Source organism: Rattus rattus, chromosome 6, assembly GCF_011064425.1.
Source record: "Rattus rattus isolate New Zealand chromosome 6, Rrattus_CSIRO_v1, whole genome shotgun sequence".
NCBI lineage: Eukaryota > Metazoa > Chordata > Mammalia > Rodentia > Muridae > Rattus > Rattus rattus.
This window is the reverse complement of record NC_046159.1, coordinates 24,158,892-24,176,250: the sequence shown is the minus strand read 5'-3', so window position 1 is coordinate 24,176,250 and position 17,359 is coordinate 24,158,892. Positions and strand designations below refer to the sequence as shown.

Sequence of the window (17,359 nt, the reverse complement as noted above, 5' to 3'; positions counted from 1 at the left end):
AATGCTACAATCAATGAACCTAAAAAAGCTAAGTAACAAGAAGGGCCCAAGAGAGAATGCTTGAATCTCACTGAGAAGGGGAAATAAAATAGACATCCGGGGTGGTGGAGGGAGGGAGCTGGATGGGAGAGGGGGTAGGGAGAAAATAGGGGTGCTGATTGGGTGTGTGGGGGAGGGGCTGGGACAGAGAACAGCATTTTGTTGGGGGAGCATCTTTGGGGCCAGCTGAAGCCTCGGGATCGGGGAGGCTCCTGGGAGTCTATGGGGGTGACCCTAGCTTAGACTCCTAGCAGCAGGGGATATGGCGCCTGAAATACCCACCTTCTGTAACCAGGAGAGACTACCAGTGGGGGGAGGAGGACACCAGCACAGCCACAAACCCTTCAACCCCAGATTTGTCCTGCCTTCAAGATGCGCAGGCATCAAGATGGAACCGAGATTGAGGGAATGGCTAAACAATTCTGTTCCTGAGAAGATGCAGAACAAACTTGAGACTGTGTGTGTGTCAGGCTCTGTGTGGGGCACATGCATGAGGGGTAGCATTGTGTGAGCGTGTGCGTGTGCATGTGCGTGTACGTGTGCGTGTGTGTGCGTGCGTGCGTGCGTGCGTGCGTGCGTGTGTGTGTGTGTGTGTGTGTGTGTGTGTGTGAGGGCGGGGGTACTCTAAAAAGCAGCACATAGGGTGAGTCAAGATGGTGGGTGACAGCCAGGCACAGTCTGCCAGTCTCCAGAGTCTCCCGGGGAACGATCTGGAGAAAGCAGAAGAACGGCTAGAAGAGAAGGGTACTTGACACAGCAGAAGAGAAAGTCCGGGGCTTTGGCTTGCTTTTTAGGGGCTCTTCACTCCCAAAAGAAGACAGATTGCCGACTTTGGGGAAATCTGCCCTGTCTTAGAGTGGTGCACATTCTGTAGAGCCGGAAAGGTGCCGAGGTCTAGGAACCTCTTAAAATGTGATGCTCAAAACTTGGCTGTTCGGCTAAAGTGAATGCTGTGTCTAGTTTAAGTAGCTTTAGCCCCTGTTGGCTGCAGAAATTGCATTTGCATGTGGAAGTGCCCGAACTCTGCTGCGGAGTGCTGAGAGCACGGGTTTCAGGGCAGACTTCTCTAATGCCTGGTTCCTCTTTTCCTTTCCTCCCTATTTCTTCCTCTTCCTTGTTCAGGCCGCTTTTCACAGCGTTTGCATATCCATGCTGAACGCGTTTGAAGCTTGCGATTCTTTTTTTCTGGTTGTGGGGATCGGATCTCTGTGGCCCAGAGAGTTCCACCCTGTGGTTTTAAATTTTCAAGTACTCTCGGAGGTACTTGCCCATTTAGTCCTCTGCACCTTCTCCTTGATGCTGGATTAATCCTCGCCACATTTATTTCTTGTTTATATAAAACATACTAAGGCTGACACAAGTTTTCTGAAGAAAGCAGGACTCTTCTCAATATGGCGTTACCAAACATTTATACTGAAGTGAACTTCAAAAATCAACCTGTTTCCTCAGGCACCGTCTCAGACTCCTCTTCATGCACCATCTCATCTTCAGGTAAACCTTCCTGCACCCCCAGAACAATACAATCTCGTTTTCTGGTGGTCTAGGCTAATGGTGAGGTGAAAGAAGGTATCTATGAACAAGGCCTGGGGGATGTTGATGCTGGCTGTTTGCCAGGCTGTGGTGTGAGACAGGAGATAATTCAGCAAGTTAAATTGTCTGTAAAGTAGCTTTGAAGGGTTTGTTGCCTTGTACTGGGCAAAGAAATGAGTTCAGGATACTGTCCTTAAAGAAAGTCTGAGTTCTTCTGTATATTTTTTGACATATGTAAAACGATACTTTACCTGTGAAAATAAATCTATTACTTAGCTTTCTATTTACTTAACAGCATGCCATAACTTTAAGGTATTAGTTTGTTTTGGGGGCCTTGTCATTTTATCTATAAGGGGAGTTTGAGTGTCCCTTTCTCCCCTCATGCTGGGAATAGGAAGCAAGGCCTTACACACTTGCTAAATGTAAGCTCTGTTACTAGAGTTACAAGGGTCTGTGCTATTCTTATTCATTTTAAACTCTCCTTTAGCTAGCATGTAAACCAACCATTTGATCCATTATGGTATTTTATGCAAACATCTTTATCCCTTGTGTACATCCCTAACCCTAACCCCTCCTCCCTCCCTGATCTCTAGATCATTCCTTTCCCTTTCTGAAATATTCCTCCCCTCTGCTTTCATGACACATCTATTTACACGCACACACACATAAATACATACACACATAAATACATATACACATGCACACCCCCCCACAAATGCATATACACACTCATACATACATTCATATACACCCCCACACCCACATAAACACAGATATACACACGCATACACATACACACCAGTATATGCACACACACACACACGAACACATACACATACATGCATGCACACACACACACATCTAAGTGTGAAAGCAGCTGTGACACTTGCCTCTCCTTCCCCACTACCCTCTTGTTGTTTCTCCCTCTTTTTTATGCCTCTTCCACCCTCAGTTTCCGTCAACCCAGAAAATGGTTTCTAATCAAGAAATAGATAAAAGATGACCTTAGACCATATCCTAAACATGTGAAGTATGCTTATACAGACATAGCTGTTTTTGCATGCTTCCCAGTAATACTGGAGGCAGTTTTGGAGACTATTTCAACATACAACAAAGTACTATGTAGTCATGATAAGAAAATATGGCGATGGAGAAATGTCCATGAAAATACCAGGGCAGAAATAAATGATTGTGATATGTCAGTCATATGGGGAAATATGCACACATGTATGTATACCTTAAAACTCCATAAAAGGACACACACACGCATGCACACACACTCACACATGTGTATGCACAATCGCATATATGCACACACATGAACACATACACTCACACTTGCACATGTACACAGTCACACACCACACACACATACACACATACATGCACACATACACATACTCATACATACATTCACACACTCACACATACATACACACACGCACACACACACACTCTCACACACATGCCTCTCAAATACCGAAATTAATGAGTTATTGTCAGTGATATAAAGTTGTGCTTTTATGCTTATCCAATGGACATCATTGTTTCTCTCCTATCTGCTTCTTTTTATTTCTATTTTTTAAATCATTCTCTTCACATCCTGCTCACTGCTCACCTCTTAGTCCCTTCTTCCCACAGTCCTTCCCTATTTCCCTCCTCTTCTTCTCTGAGTGGGTGGGACTCCCCACCCCCAGGTCCCCCCCGCCCCCCCCCGCCCCATCTTGGCACTTCAAGTCTCTGCGAGGCTAGGCGCTTCCTCTCTCACTGAGGCCCACCAAGGCAGCCCTGCTAGTAGAACATATCCCAATACAGGCAACAGCTTTAGGGACGGCCCCTGCTCCAGTTGTTCGGGAAACATATGAAGACCAAGCTGCACATCTGCTCCATATGAGCGGGAGGCTTAGGTCCAGCCTGTGTATGTTCTTTAGTTGGTGGTTCAGACTCAGAGCTCCAAATGTCCGGGTTAGTTGACTCCGTTGGTCTTCCTGTTGAGTTCTTATAACCTTCGGGTCCCACAATCCTTCTTCCTATTCTTCCATGAGTCCTTAAGCTCCACCCACTGTTTGGCTGAAATATCCAAATAGTTTAAAAAGATAAAATTCTCTCAGAAATAGTATAGACCCTTTCTTGTAACTCTAGTAACAGAGCTTGCATTCAGCAAATGTGAGATCCTGCTTTCTGTCTCCATTATGGGTGGAGAAAGAGGCACTCAAACTCCCCTTCAACATAAAACGACGCGTCTCCCAAATACAAACTAATTCCTTAGAGTTGCGATATACTGTTAAGTAAACAGAAAAGTGAGTGCGGTACAAGAGTCTGTATTATTAATATATAATGGTAGAAAAGGGAGAAGATGAAGAGGAGGAAACGGTAGAATTCATTACTGATTTAATTAGTTTATTTTTCCCTTTAGCGCTCCCAAAGAAGACCACCGTTCACAAAAGTAATCCTGGCTTTCCCACACTGCTTCTTGCCCTGTTGATATTTTTCCTGCTGTTAGCAATCTTATCCTCTGTTGGTCTGATCAGTAAGTATGCCAATGGAATAAGTAAGCAATGTCTGTCTCGCACAAAGAGAGACACCCACTAGAAACATAATTATCAGTGGTTTCCCCAAGATACCTGAAAAAGAAACTTTCTTTGGGGAGACATTGGGAATTTTTAATTAATTACACAATGACTTTTCTGTTAAAGTCATTCATTCTTACTAGAGAAACATGTACATGTTTGTTGGTGTCACAAAGGGACATACTGGGGCACGTACGTTGGATTCCAGTACCGAGGATGAAGCTGCGTCTCCTTGGCAGCATTTAGAAGCCAGACCCATTAGACGCGCAGACACTCATCTTTTGGAATAAGGAGGGATGAGAAGACCAGGCTATTCCAGGGACAGCACTCCAGCGGAGCACCTTCTAATTACTTTGTTCCTGCTCCAGGTTATGTGAGATCTAAGCCAATTTAGCAAGTAGAGGATTTCTATATAAGGTTAGCTTTCAGAGCTTATTAGAAAATTTAAAGGCAAGGCCAGGCACGGTGGCACATGCCTTTAATTTAATCCCAGTGCTCAAGAATCAGAAACAGGGAAAGCTCTGTAGCTTCAGGGCAGCCTGGGATACATGGTGGCAACTTGTCTAAAAATAATAGTGTACAATTAGTATATTTTTGTGTATTTTATCTTTCCCTCCAATAATTAGTAGCATTCATCTTCCTGTGCTGGAAAGTGTGTTAGAGGACCTAGAGAGAAAAATAGCCCCGTTCTTTAGAGAGTGGCCAAGTAAAGTGACACCTACAAAATGGTATAGGAAGTGCTGTGCAGGTTGGGTGTGAGCACAGGGGGCTGAGGTTGGGTTGGAGGAGGTGATATCTAGACCAGTGGGCCAGCACTGTCCAGAAGTAGGAGAGCATGATAAACACGGGGAAGAGTAAGCTAGCTTGTCTGGAACACACAGCGCCAAGTGAAGCAGCAATGAGGTCATAGGCGGTAGACACAAACAGGACTCAGAATGGGGAAAGTGCTGTGTTAGCATTAAAAAATAAAGGTCTGGGCTGGGCATGGTGCTGCATGCCTAATATCTTAGCACTGGGGAAACTGAGGCAGGAGGTTTGCAAAATTCTAGGCCAGCCTGGCTATCCTGTAAGACCTTGTCCAAAAAAAAGTTTGCATTTTTCCACTAGATACTTTTTTCTTTTTTTTTTTTTAAGATTTATTTATTTATTATGTATAGAGTTTTGCCTGCATATACACTTACACACCAGGAGAGGGCATCGGATCTCATTACAGATGGTTGTGAGCCACCATGCGGTTGCTGGGATTTGAACTCAGGGCCTCTGGAAGAACAGTCAGTGCTCTTAACCTCTGAGCCATCTCTCCAGTCCCCTAGATACTTTTTTCAAGTATCTTTTGCTTCTTAACAAGAAGATCTAAAGTTTTATACATTAAGACTGCCATTTGTTTGTTTCATACTTCTGTGGCTTGGTAGATTATATTGCTATCAGCTAGGAGGCTCCTGAAGCCCTTGGAACTTAGCCATCCACGCATGTGGCTGGGCACATGCAGGATAACTTCCAATGAAGAAGCTGTCACGTGGGATTACAGGAGCAGTATGGCCACACTTCTCTCATTCATCGGGATAGCCCATCTTTGTTCACTGAACATCTCAGAGTACGAGAAAGAGTCAGTCATGCCTCTCAAAGTCTCAACTTGGAAGTAGCCAGAGTTGCTTTTGCATGAGTGAATGGCAAGATGAAGCATGGGTATAGGAATACTAAAAATTGTTAGCATTTTTATAAATGTGTCACAGTCAGGAGGAGCCGCCGATGGAGTTTTAGGCAGGGAATTGAAACAGTCAAATTAGACCTGCAGAAGTGCACTGTCAGACTGGTGTGTAAATGGAATAAACTAGAGGTCAAGAGAAAAACTAGAAAGCAAACCCAGAACCCAGCAGAGACTGACCCAAAGACAGTGTCTGTGAAGGGTGGTGAGGAGATAGAGCCCGGGAGGAAGAGGCTTGATGAACATCAAGATCTGGGAATGAAGGAACCCGGGAAGCGAAGCCACTCCAACACCCAGGCTTGGCAGACTTGGCTGTGATGAAGGTGTTCATGAAGGTGGACAAAACAGGGTGAGGATAGAAGATACTGATTTGGGCTTTGAGTGTGTTGAGTTTATCCTTGACTGTCATGTTCAGTGAGGGCATAGTTATCTGTATGTCAGGAGGGAAGGTCTGAGGTTTTCCATTCACATTCAGGCAGCAGGTGAAACATGGAGATGTGCCCATCACTTGGAAAGAGGGTTTAGTCTGAGAAGGAAGAATAGTGACTGGGCAGTAGAAAGTGTTGCATTTCTAAAGGGTTGGGTGGAGGGAAAGGAGATTATGAAAGACAGTAAGAAGTGACAATAAGGAGGCGAGACCCAACGGCAATGTCCTGTGAACTGAGAAGGAAGAAACTGTGGTCACATCCAAGAGCAAGGCAGACAAGTGTCCAGGATGTTATCCATAATCCATTTTTTTTAAATCACTGTCCCATTTGTAACTCAGACTGGATTGGAACTTGATACATGGTCCAAGCTGGCCCGGAGTTGTCAATCCTCCTATCTCCACCTCTCCAGTTTTCGGATTATAGGTAGACACCATCGTGTAAGGATGGTTTAAGTGAAATAGAAGCAAAAGCCGGGATGTGGTTGGGCAAGGAGCACATAAGACATAATGGGGAAAGAGAAAAGCCCCCAGTTCTAAGGGATAGATCAGTCAGCCAAAACACAAAACAAAGCAAAACACGGTCATTACAAATCATAGACGCGTGTAGTTCCTTTTCTACTTTTAAAATGTATTTCTATTAATTGAGGATTTCATACAATGTGTTTTGATCATATTCACCCACATTCTTTTCCCCAATTCCTCCCAGATTCACCCTCCCAGTTCCCTCTCTGCCCAATTTGTGTCTGTGAGTTAGTTTTAAGTTGGGATTGACATGACAGTCTTGGTTCACTGACTGAGAGTCGGGTGTGAGGGCTCACGCCTCCTAGTTCTCTGGACATGGAGGCAGGAAATTGTGTGAGACTAGTCTGGGCTACACAGCTAGACCCTGCCTCAAAGAAACAAACAAACAAAAAGGGAGGGCAGGTGGGGGTGGCAGGGAGAGGTAGTGAGTAAAGAGTAAAATTATAATGCTACCAGGAAAATGAGTATCTTTTATTCTCCACCCCCCCAGCTTTGTTTCAAATGTATTCTGATCTCCTTGAAGAAAAAAACACTCTACAACAACTGAACCACGCAAAATTGCATTGTATAAAAAACTACTCGTCTGTGGAAGGTAAAACTTAATGTGCCTGGAATCCATTTGTCAGACATTAAGTGTAAGCATGCTACACAAGTTTTTCCAGGACAGCATACTAAGGAGTGGATTGTTAGCCATTAGACCTAGCAACGCAGTATTTTGCAATTCTTATGCACATGAGATCTGCCTTTTCTACCCATTAGTCAGTGGTATCTACAGGTACCCGAGGACATTTATATTTGTATTATAGTTTGATACACATCTTGTTGGTCCTTCTGCTCCTTCGACATTTCACTTTCAGCGATCTGCTTCCTTCCTTCTGAGATTTAAGAAGGCTCTATCCTAGACTCAGGATGGATAGACTCTGTCCTCAGCCTCCTCTCAGCCATTACCCTGTGTAGCCTTGGATCATCTTATGGAAGAATAGTGTGTTACAAGTTTTGGCATATCATATTTTCATTTTTGTTCAATTCGGTTTTATTTTGAGATGGAGTCCCATGCAGCCTAGGCTGGTCTCAAATGTATCAGGTAGCTGATGACGGCACTAAATTTTGGATTCTCCTGCCTCCCCCTCTCTAGTCCCGTGATTACAAGTGTTCACGGTCACATTTGGTTTTATGATGTGCTGTGCATGGAGCTCAGGGCTTCTCGCTCACTAGGTGAGTGCCCTAACTGAGCTATATCCCCATCCCAGTGAAATATGTTTTAAAAATAGACCTTGATGTTTGATATACAGTTATTTAGAGGCATACTCATGAGTTCTAATGTTCCCTGTTTTAGCTTACTTACTGACTTATGAATTATTTTCAGCATGTTGGGAAATGCCCCTTTAAACTCTTCCCGTTTTTCCGAGTGGTTTTCTCTGCCTCAGAGCGTCTCATTTCTCTTTTCCCACGTATCAGTTAATACTTCGCATATCTTGCTCCTGTGATATCTGTTATATACATTTGGGATCATGGTATGAGGCTGCGGTTCTTTTATCTGCGTGTTTCATTTTTGTTGTTAAGTTGGTACCTTTTTTAATTTTATTTGCCAGTTCTTTAATTTGTCCCCTCCATTCTGTTATCAGTGCCATCTATTGTAAATGGAAAAGGTTACTGCATTTTTAATACAGATCTTTAAAACATTTACTTATGCCCATATGCTGCTCCCTCCAAGACCCCCCTCACAGAATTCTTCTTCCCACCCCCCATCACCTCTGAGAGGGTGGCTCCCCACCACCCAGGTACCCCCCACCCTTCTAGATCAAGTCTCTGCAGGATTAGGCGCATCCTCTGCGCTTTTCAAGTAAAAAACAAATTCCATTTTGATTCTTACTGACGTCTGCATCTTTTCTGGCTTTCAGTTTTTCCAAGATGTCTGTATCATCTCATTGAAGCACTTAAAGTTATTTCTGTTATTTTTTTGAGACTATAGTATAATCGCACAATTTCCTTCTTCTCTTCCTCCAAACCCTCCCATATACACCTCTGTGCTCTTTCAAATTCATGGACTATTTTTAAAATTAATTTGTTGTTACATATGTAATGGTTACAGATATATTTATCTATCTATCTATCTATCTATCTATCTATCTATCTATCTATCTATCTTCATCATCATCATCTAATCTATCTATCTATACCTCTATCTATCTATACCTCTATCTATCTATACCTCTATCTATACCTCTATCTATACCTCTATCTATCTATACCTCTATCTATCTATACCTCTAATCTATCTATCTATCTATCTATCTATCTATCTATCTATCTATCTATCTATCTATCTATCTATCTATACATCTATCTATCTATCTATCTATCTATCTATCTATTTCATCATCATCATCTAATCTATCTATACTTCTATCTATCTATACCTCTATCTATCTATACAACTATCTATCTATCTATCTATCTATCTATCTATCTATCTATCTATCTATCTATCCATCTATCTATCCCCAAAGGCTCTCCTTGAAGTACAACCTGCTCATTATGTATAATGTTAATTGCATGCTTGTTTTCAGGGCTGACCATTTGGTATTAGAGAACCAGTGGGTATGCTCTTCCCTGAGGAAGACTGTTTCTCCCACTCTTCATATTCCTTAGTTGCCTATAGTTCTTTGTGTGGGGTTGAGACCTTGTTGACTCCCTGCCTCACACCCCATCCATGTTAGCTCGTCTGTTATTGTGGTCCTTGTTAAGCACATGCTTAGGCAATCATGCTGGTAAGACTTCACAGGTGTAGTTTCTGACGTTTTTAGCAGACACAATCTCATAGCAAACTCTGTTCCTCTGAGCTTTACACTCTTTCCACGCTCTCTTGTGGAAAGGATCCCTGAGCCTTAGGTGCTGGAGTTGTTTTGTAGATGTATCCTTCGGGAATGGGCTCCATGACTTTGCATTTTGATTGGTGGTGGTTTTCTGTAATGATCTGTTGTGTTGCATAGAGAAGTTTCCTTCATGAGGGGTGAGGACTACACTTATCTGTGGGTATAAGGATAAATATTTAAAATGTAGTTAGGAATGATCTGTTGTGTTGCATAGAGAAGTTTCCTTCATGAGGGGTGAGGACTACACTTATCTGTGGGTATAAGGATAAATATTTAAAATGTAGTTAGGATTATGCTGGTTTAAAAAGGTGGTAGTTGTAGGTTCTTCTCTAAGGTCTGTGACTTTACTAGCCCTGGATAGTTAGATTTTTACTACTAGGCATGGTTTCCCTCTTGTTGAGTGGACCGTAAGTCCAATTAGAGGTGTTGGTTACCACCAAGGTATTCATGCCACTATTGCGCCCCACGCATGTCATTATGCTCACCGAAGCACTTTTATCATGGGTGCATTAAAGCTTGTTGAGGAAATTCTACCATTACTGTCATCTTTATGCTTTAAAAATACTTTCATATTTTCATACATATATAATGTTCTTTGATAGAAGTCCCCCATTATCTTCTTTTAATCCCTGTGCTTTCCCACCAAGATCTTCCTTTGTTCCAATCCTCTTCCCACTTCTTCCTCTTACTTTCTTACTTCCTCTTACTTCTTTCCTGTCTTTCTTTCTGTGAGCCACGCCAATAGGGTGGGGTGGGGTGGGGTGGAGTGGGGTGGGGTGGGGTGGTTAATTACTTGATAAGGGCAGTGTATCAGTGGCTGCACCACTGAAGAACAGGACTTCATTCTGCAACCTTTAACTGAAGAGCTCTAGAAAGGGTAAGCGATGGGCTCAGTCTTGAGTGGTTCACCACTACTGTGAGTTTCTAATATGCAACAGCCATGTCATGCCCAGAAGTCAACACTCCTTTCCATCCTTTGGTCCTTACATTTTTTCTGCTCCCTCTTCCATGACGTTCCTAGTGTCTTGGAGAGGTGTTTACCTTGCTTCTTGCTATGTATTAGTCTTTTGTTTTAAGTTTGAAAACTTTCTGGTTCTTGACATGATGGGTTACTTTTTTGTGAGCCCTTGGTATATTTTTGTATTATGCCTTATTTAAATACGATGCTTTGTACTTACATCTCCTTCCTTCCAATAAAGACAAAGTCTGGAGCTGCTGTCCAAAGAATTGGAAGCCGTTTGGTTCCCACTGCTACTTCACTTCCTGGGACTCTGCATCCTGGAGTGACAGTGAGGAGAAATGTTCCCACAGGGGTGCTCATCTGTTGGTGATCCACAGCCAGGAAGAGCAGGTGCATCCTGGGAAAGAGTGGGGCCTGGGTCTGCCATACTGTCTGCCTGTTTCTACTAAGAGGGAGTTTTGTTGACGTGGGTGTTGATGCTGTGGCAGAAGGCTTTCCAGCAGATATGCAAGAATGGTGGCTTTAACACTTGCCTTCTATACATTGGTCCCATTTCACTGGAACTAAACAACCCTACACAATTGTGCCATCATAAAGGTTCAACCCACGAGGGTTAAAGGATAATGTGTTCTGCCTGAAATATCAGTTTGTGATTTTGATATGATAATGTTTTACCATTAACTGCACACCAGAGAGGCCTATGAAGCTGAATAGAAAATAAAGTTAAATTCTGAAAAGCCAGTCAGTGATGAGATTAAAGAATCTTTAAAGCTATGGAGAAAAAAAAAAACCCCAAAAAACAAACAATGATATCTGCAGATTTTCTTCCAGTTACAGCTTTGAGGAATGCCAGCTCTTAGTGAAACAAGGAAGTAAGGCTCAGCTAGTAATTCTTTAGGATTGAGGATAGAGATTGCTTTCATGTGTAATGTGAGTGGGGCTCCTCAAGTGACAAATTTTACATACTGTCCTTTTCTTTTTATATTTATGCTATCATAAAGATCTCAGATGAAATGTTACCCTGTACTTGTAAATATATGCATGCATCATATATTAATAAAGATTTAAAGAACATGTTTAAAAACACTGACAAGCTAGCATCTCCGATTTGCTCATTTTATGTTGTAAATTTGTATCAATGACCATGCTATCTCCTCACATTTCTATACCTGAAAGAATAATTAAAGAAGTTATTTTATTGTATGATATATAGATGTACATAATATTTGACCAAGCCCCCCCACTCCCTTCCCTTCCAACTTGTTCCTTATCCCCCATCCTCTATTCCCTCCTTTAAGAAGACAAAGTGTTCTTAAATATTATTTTAAATCCATTGAGTCCACTTCATGTTGCCAGTATGTACATGAATGTAGGACTATCTTTGGGAACATGGATGGCCTATCATGGGGCTGCATCCTTGAATCTGACTCTCCCTCTCCCAGTAGACAACAATTTCCAAATAGCTCAGCAAGCAAGCTTGAAGCAAGCACGCACACCAACCAACCTACTCAATCCAAGCTGAGTTCTCTTTCTTTTTTCCCTTTAGGATTTCATCACTGATACTCTGAACCCTCGGGCTCATTATTATGTGGGGCTGTCAGATACAGAGGGCCATGGAAAATGGCAGTGGGTTGATCAGACACCATTCAATCAGAATGCCACGTAAGTCTAGAGCTGAGGAACCCTGAGTCCCGTGTCATGCATGGAATTTAATGTGTTGGATTATAGGACTGAAATAGCTTACTCTTATTTGGTTGCTTTGTACTAGGATCAATAATTTTATTATTGTTTTTATATATGTATGTATGTATGTATGTATGCATGCATGCATGCATGTATTTTTTTTTTTTTTTGAGACAAGGTTTCTCTGTGTAGTCCTGGCTGCCCTGGATCTCATTCTATAGACCAGGCTGGCCTCAAACTCAAAGATCCTCCTGCTTCTTCCTCCCAAGAGCTGTAATCAAAGGTGTGCACCCCCATGGCCTGGCTTGTTAATGTATTTAATCACATATTGTGAGGGAGATGTTACCATTTTCTCTTTTAGAGATGAGGACATTGGAGAATCTCAGTAATTGTTTCAGGCCTTCAGATCTTGGTAAAATTTTCTGTGCTCTTTCACTGTTGATATCTTGATAAAACATTTCATGTTATAATTATAATTGATTGTTAAAAGATGATATTTTTCGAAAGCAAAGCGTTCCTAGTTCTGATATACGTATATATCCGTATATCCGTATATTTTAATTAGTCCCTCAAGTTCTAAGATTGAACTTAAAAGGGCAGAAGCACAGAGGTGGAGACAGCATGCATAGGACCTGCACAAGCTCAAGCTAGACAAAATCCTAGCATGGAGGAGGGGAAGGGGTGCAAAGTCGCACCCTGACCAAGAAGCTATTCCTGATTGATGGCTTCTGGAAGAAGGAAAATCAGTTGTCTCCAATGGAGTGTCACTGGGTGTATCAACCACACTCCAGGGCAGGCTCCACGCTCAGGAGCAGTTGCCGAAACAGACCCCACTTTATTTTTTTTTAAACGAGAGAGAAAGAATGTGGAGTTGGGTGAGTAGGGAGTTTGAGGGAGGATCCAGAAGAAGTTGGAGACAGGAAAGAATGTGATCAAAATATATTGTATTATATTTTCAAATAATAAACAAAAATGTTATTTTAGAAAAAAAGGATCAAACAATTGGCTCTTGGACCAATGTTAAGTATTTTCATCAGATAAGAAAGCCTTAGAAGGGATGTAGGAATGATCATGTAGAGGCGAGCCTTTGAGATGCTTGCTGGTGAATATGTAATACAATAAGGTGTGATCATTGCCTGCTATGTCCTCAGTTTTCAGGGGGAGTGCAAGAGATTCAAGTGGAGGAGAAACTGCAAGAGTAGTGGAAAAGCGACTTGGGCACACGTGACCTGGATTTCCCCAAATCCACTCCTAGCTTTTGGCCCAGTAGTGCCTCCTAACCCTTTTCAAAGTTGTGAGAGTTACCCTCAGCTTTTTCTCTTTCAGATCCTGGCACGCAGACGAACCCAGTGGCAACAAGGGATTTTGTGTTGTGCTAAGTTACCATCCAAACCTTAAAGGATGGGGCTGGAGTGTCGCCCCTTGTGACGGTTATCATAGGCTGGTTTGCAAGATGAGGCAGCTCTACTTATGAATGAAGAATTCTCTACAGACACATGGAGTGGAATCTATAATTACAGAGACAGCTAGGAAGTTCTTCATTTAGACTTCTCAGGGATCAAACAAGGAATTGGAATTGTACCAGCAGGCCAGCTTCTTAGACAACCCCCCTAACCCCCGCTGTCTCTGAGTCTGTCTCTGTCTCTCTGTCTCTCTGTCTGTCTCTCTCTCTGTGTCTTTGGAGTCAGGGTCTCACTATGTACCTCTCGCTGTCCTAGAACTCACTATATAGACAAGCCTGGCTTCAAATTCCCAGAGATCCTCTTGCCTTTGTTTCCCGAGTGCTGGAATTAGAGGCATGTGGCACCACCACCCAGCTTCTTAGTAAATTCTTTATGTGTAAGAGATGTCTGCAGATCACTTTTGTACATGTCCATTCATTTCCTCAATCATAAAGCAAGCATACCAGATACTCTGCTGGAGATCCCTTAGTGCACACACAGAAAGCACATCTCCTAACATCTGTCTAGTGGCAGAGGTTTTAGTCACTGATTGGATGATGTGGTTCTGCACCCCCCCCCCATATACCAAGAAATGATTACAGGTTACTTAACCCAGTACTGAAGACAGTGTCCATTTGTCTGTTTGTTTGTGTAGTAAGAGTGCTTAAGGCCTTCTTTTTTCCCCCTTTTCTCCATCTTTATTAAATTGGTTATTTCTTATTTACATTTCAATTGTTATTCCCTTTCCCAGTTTCCAAGCAAACATCCCCCTAAACCCCACCATATAGAGGGGTCCCCTCCCCTTCTATATGGTGTTCCCCTCCCCATCCTCCTCCCCTTACTGCCCTCCCCCCAACAATCCTGTTGCTTAAGGCTTTCTTCTTCTTTTTTTATTTTTTTTTCTTTTTTTCGGAGCTGGGGACCGAACCCAGGGCCTTGCATTTGCTAGGCAAGCGCTCTACCACTGAGCTAAATCCCCAACCCCTTCTTCTTTTTTTAAAAGATTTATTTATTTTATGTATATGAGCACACTCTTGCTGTCTTTAGACACACCAGAAGAGGGCACCAGATCCCATTACAGATGGTTGTGAGCCACCATGTGGTTGCTGGGAATTGAACTCAGGACCTCTGGAAGAGCAGTCGGTGCTCTTAACCGCTGAGCCATCTCTCCAGCCCCTGCTTAAGGCCATCCTAAACAAATTCATATGCGCACTATAATATCATTGACTATTGTGACCACAATAGATGCACATTGGGTCACCAGAACTTGTTTTTGATCTGAAAATTTCAGTTTACCATCATAACCCTATCCTTTTTCCTGACACCCAGCTCCTTGAAACTGCTGTTGTATTTCTTCCCATGAAATGTACTTGTAAAGATTCCACACATACTTTATCCTCACATGTTCATCACAATGTGACCTCTAGAGCTGCTGCAGCTGAGGCTCTCACTAAGCTCTTATTTCCTGACCATAACCAAATTCAAGTTACCTAACCAGGTTTCGGTTTCGGGTGTTGTCAGATTTCCAGTCTTACTTCCCAGAAAAGAATCTGCACAATAATTCCGGGGGTGAGGGGAAGGACTTATTATTTTTTTTCAAAACAGAGTTTCTCTGTGTAGTCCTAGCTATCCTGAAACTGGCTCTTTAGACCGGGCTGGCCCCAAACTCAAGAGATCTCTTCCCTGAGTCCTGGAATTAGAGGTGTGTGGAATCCCACCCCACACTGCCCTAGTATTCAAAGCTGGACTGCTTCTTGCTTCCATGTATTTTGTGGACACATTTCACTGCTTCTTCAATTTTCCCCACAGCGCCTTTAAGTAAATGGGTATGTCACAAAATTAAATAAGGTCTTTGTTTACAGAGCAATATTAAAGGGAAAACTACCCCGGTGAGCCCAAACCCATGAACGGGCCTGTAAGAAACACCAACTCAGCTGTTATTTTGAGCTTGAGTGGCTGGGTATCAGCAATCCACAACTGGACAAATCGCATTGCACTTTTGGAAACTTTTTTTTTTTTTGCTGCAAAACAGCAAAACACACTCACGTCACCTTCTAGTTCTACAAATTTGAACAATTTCTAATGTATTTGAACACCCTGCCCTTCTCTGGGTCTTGAGAGCCGGGACAGGACTGCAGGCTGCCCCAGCAAAGGGAAATGTGACACTTTTGGTTCAGGAAGTGGAGCAGAGGTGACAGGTGCCTGTGGTTTGTAATTTAAGCCACACTGGGGTAACAGTGAACTGGTTTTAACCCAGCCATTCTCAGGCAATTCCCACAATGCCAGGGCAGGGAAGGTTCCTTATGGACCAGAGAGGAACTGTTTGTGTTCTCTGAGGCAAGGACCCAGGAGCCAGGAGAATTTTGATCACCTGAGCCCATCTCAGTAACTCAGTCACCTGTCACCTGGAGCCCGTACCCCCGGGCAGTAGCTCTTTTGGTAAAGGGGGTTGGGGGTTCGGGGAGCTGGGCCAGGCTTCTCTTTTCTGTCACTTGAGTTCAGACTTGTTTTTACGTGTGCACTGTTGTGCTCTGAGGAGACCTCTGCGATCTAGCGACCTTGCTCAGTGGCCGTTGTGCACATTTGCGCAATAGACGGTATTTCCAAGCAACCTGGTGAGTTTTAAGGGGTCAGATATTGGAAATTGTCTTTCTGTCTCTTACATAGCCTCGGCTTGACTTGAAGCCTGACAAGGTATCCAGCGAGCAAAAGTTGCTCAGCCCATGGACCAGATGGGCAGCGTGCACAGGGAGATGGGAGGGGGCTGGGCACTGGCTTCCTTTATATCTAATGTCCACACAGTGAGGAAGAAGGGGAGACCCGAGAAGCACCACCAGCCACAGAGGCTCCATTTCTTCCAGCTTCCTCAGGCACCTGAGGATGGCCACTGGGTAAAGAGGTAGTGTGAGGCCACCACTGCCCTGGAGGGCACCGAATTATGTGTGGGAACTGGGGTCTGGGAGAATGGTGAATCTGGAGAAGGGTGCGGTCACCCCCAGCAGATCCCAGAGCTTCTGGTCTGTGTAGTGCCTTCAGGGAGATGCTTTTAAGAGGAGGGCAAAGAAGGCGGCTGGACTTTGGCAGGTGCATGACTGAAGCGCTTGCACTGTGACATCAGTGGGCTAGCATCTGATACAGCTTCCAGGACACTGCCGTGCACCACACTGGCCCTCCGCACTTAGTTCAGGGCTTGCTGTGGCTGCTGCTGCTCGGTGTAGGATCAGGTGCACAGCAGCCGGAGAGCTCTGAACTGGCATCTCAGGAGCTTTTCCTGTGTAGGAAGGCACAGCCTCTTCCTCCAAGGACCTCAGACTGGCTTAGATCTGAGCATCGAGTCTGCATCTAGTGCCTTCCAGCTGCTGCTGCTGTGTCCACGGGAAAGTACCACTCAGAACGTGAAGTCTGCAAGACCTGCGGGCTCTGGCTTCTCCACACTTAGCAGATGTGTCCCAAGGATCTCATGTTGACTGCAAGTGGCATTACCCAGCCACTGAGTACGTAATGGCAGAAACTGCATTCTTCAGCTCTTAACTTTCACTGTTTGCTTAAAAAAAAATAATAAAATTTCTGATTCTTCATGGAAATCCTCAGTGTTGATTTTTAT

The 17,359-nt window shown here is 43.5% G+C and overlaps 1 protein-coding gene across 1 annotated transcript; it reads left to right on the top strand.

The window, feature by feature from the left end:
- The first annotated feature begins 1,186 nt into the window (after nucleotides 1-1,186).
- LOC116903305 (C-type lectin domain family 4 member A-like) lies at nucleotides 1,187-14,156 on the top strand. The gene is made up of 6 exons (XM_032905731.1): nucleotides 1,187-1,530; nucleotides 3,986-4,099; nucleotides 7,284-7,385; nucleotides 10,869-11,020; nucleotides 12,177-12,292; nucleotides 13,640-14,156. The coding sequence occupies exons 1-6, from the start codon at nucleotides 1,431-1,433 to the stop codon at nucleotides 13,785-13,787; spliced, it is 732 nt and encodes a 243-aa protein (XP_032761622.1). The 5' UTR covers nucleotides 1,187-1,430; the 3' UTR covers nucleotides 13,788-14,156.
- The last annotated feature ends 3,203 nt before the right edge of the window (nucleotides 14,157-17,359 follow it).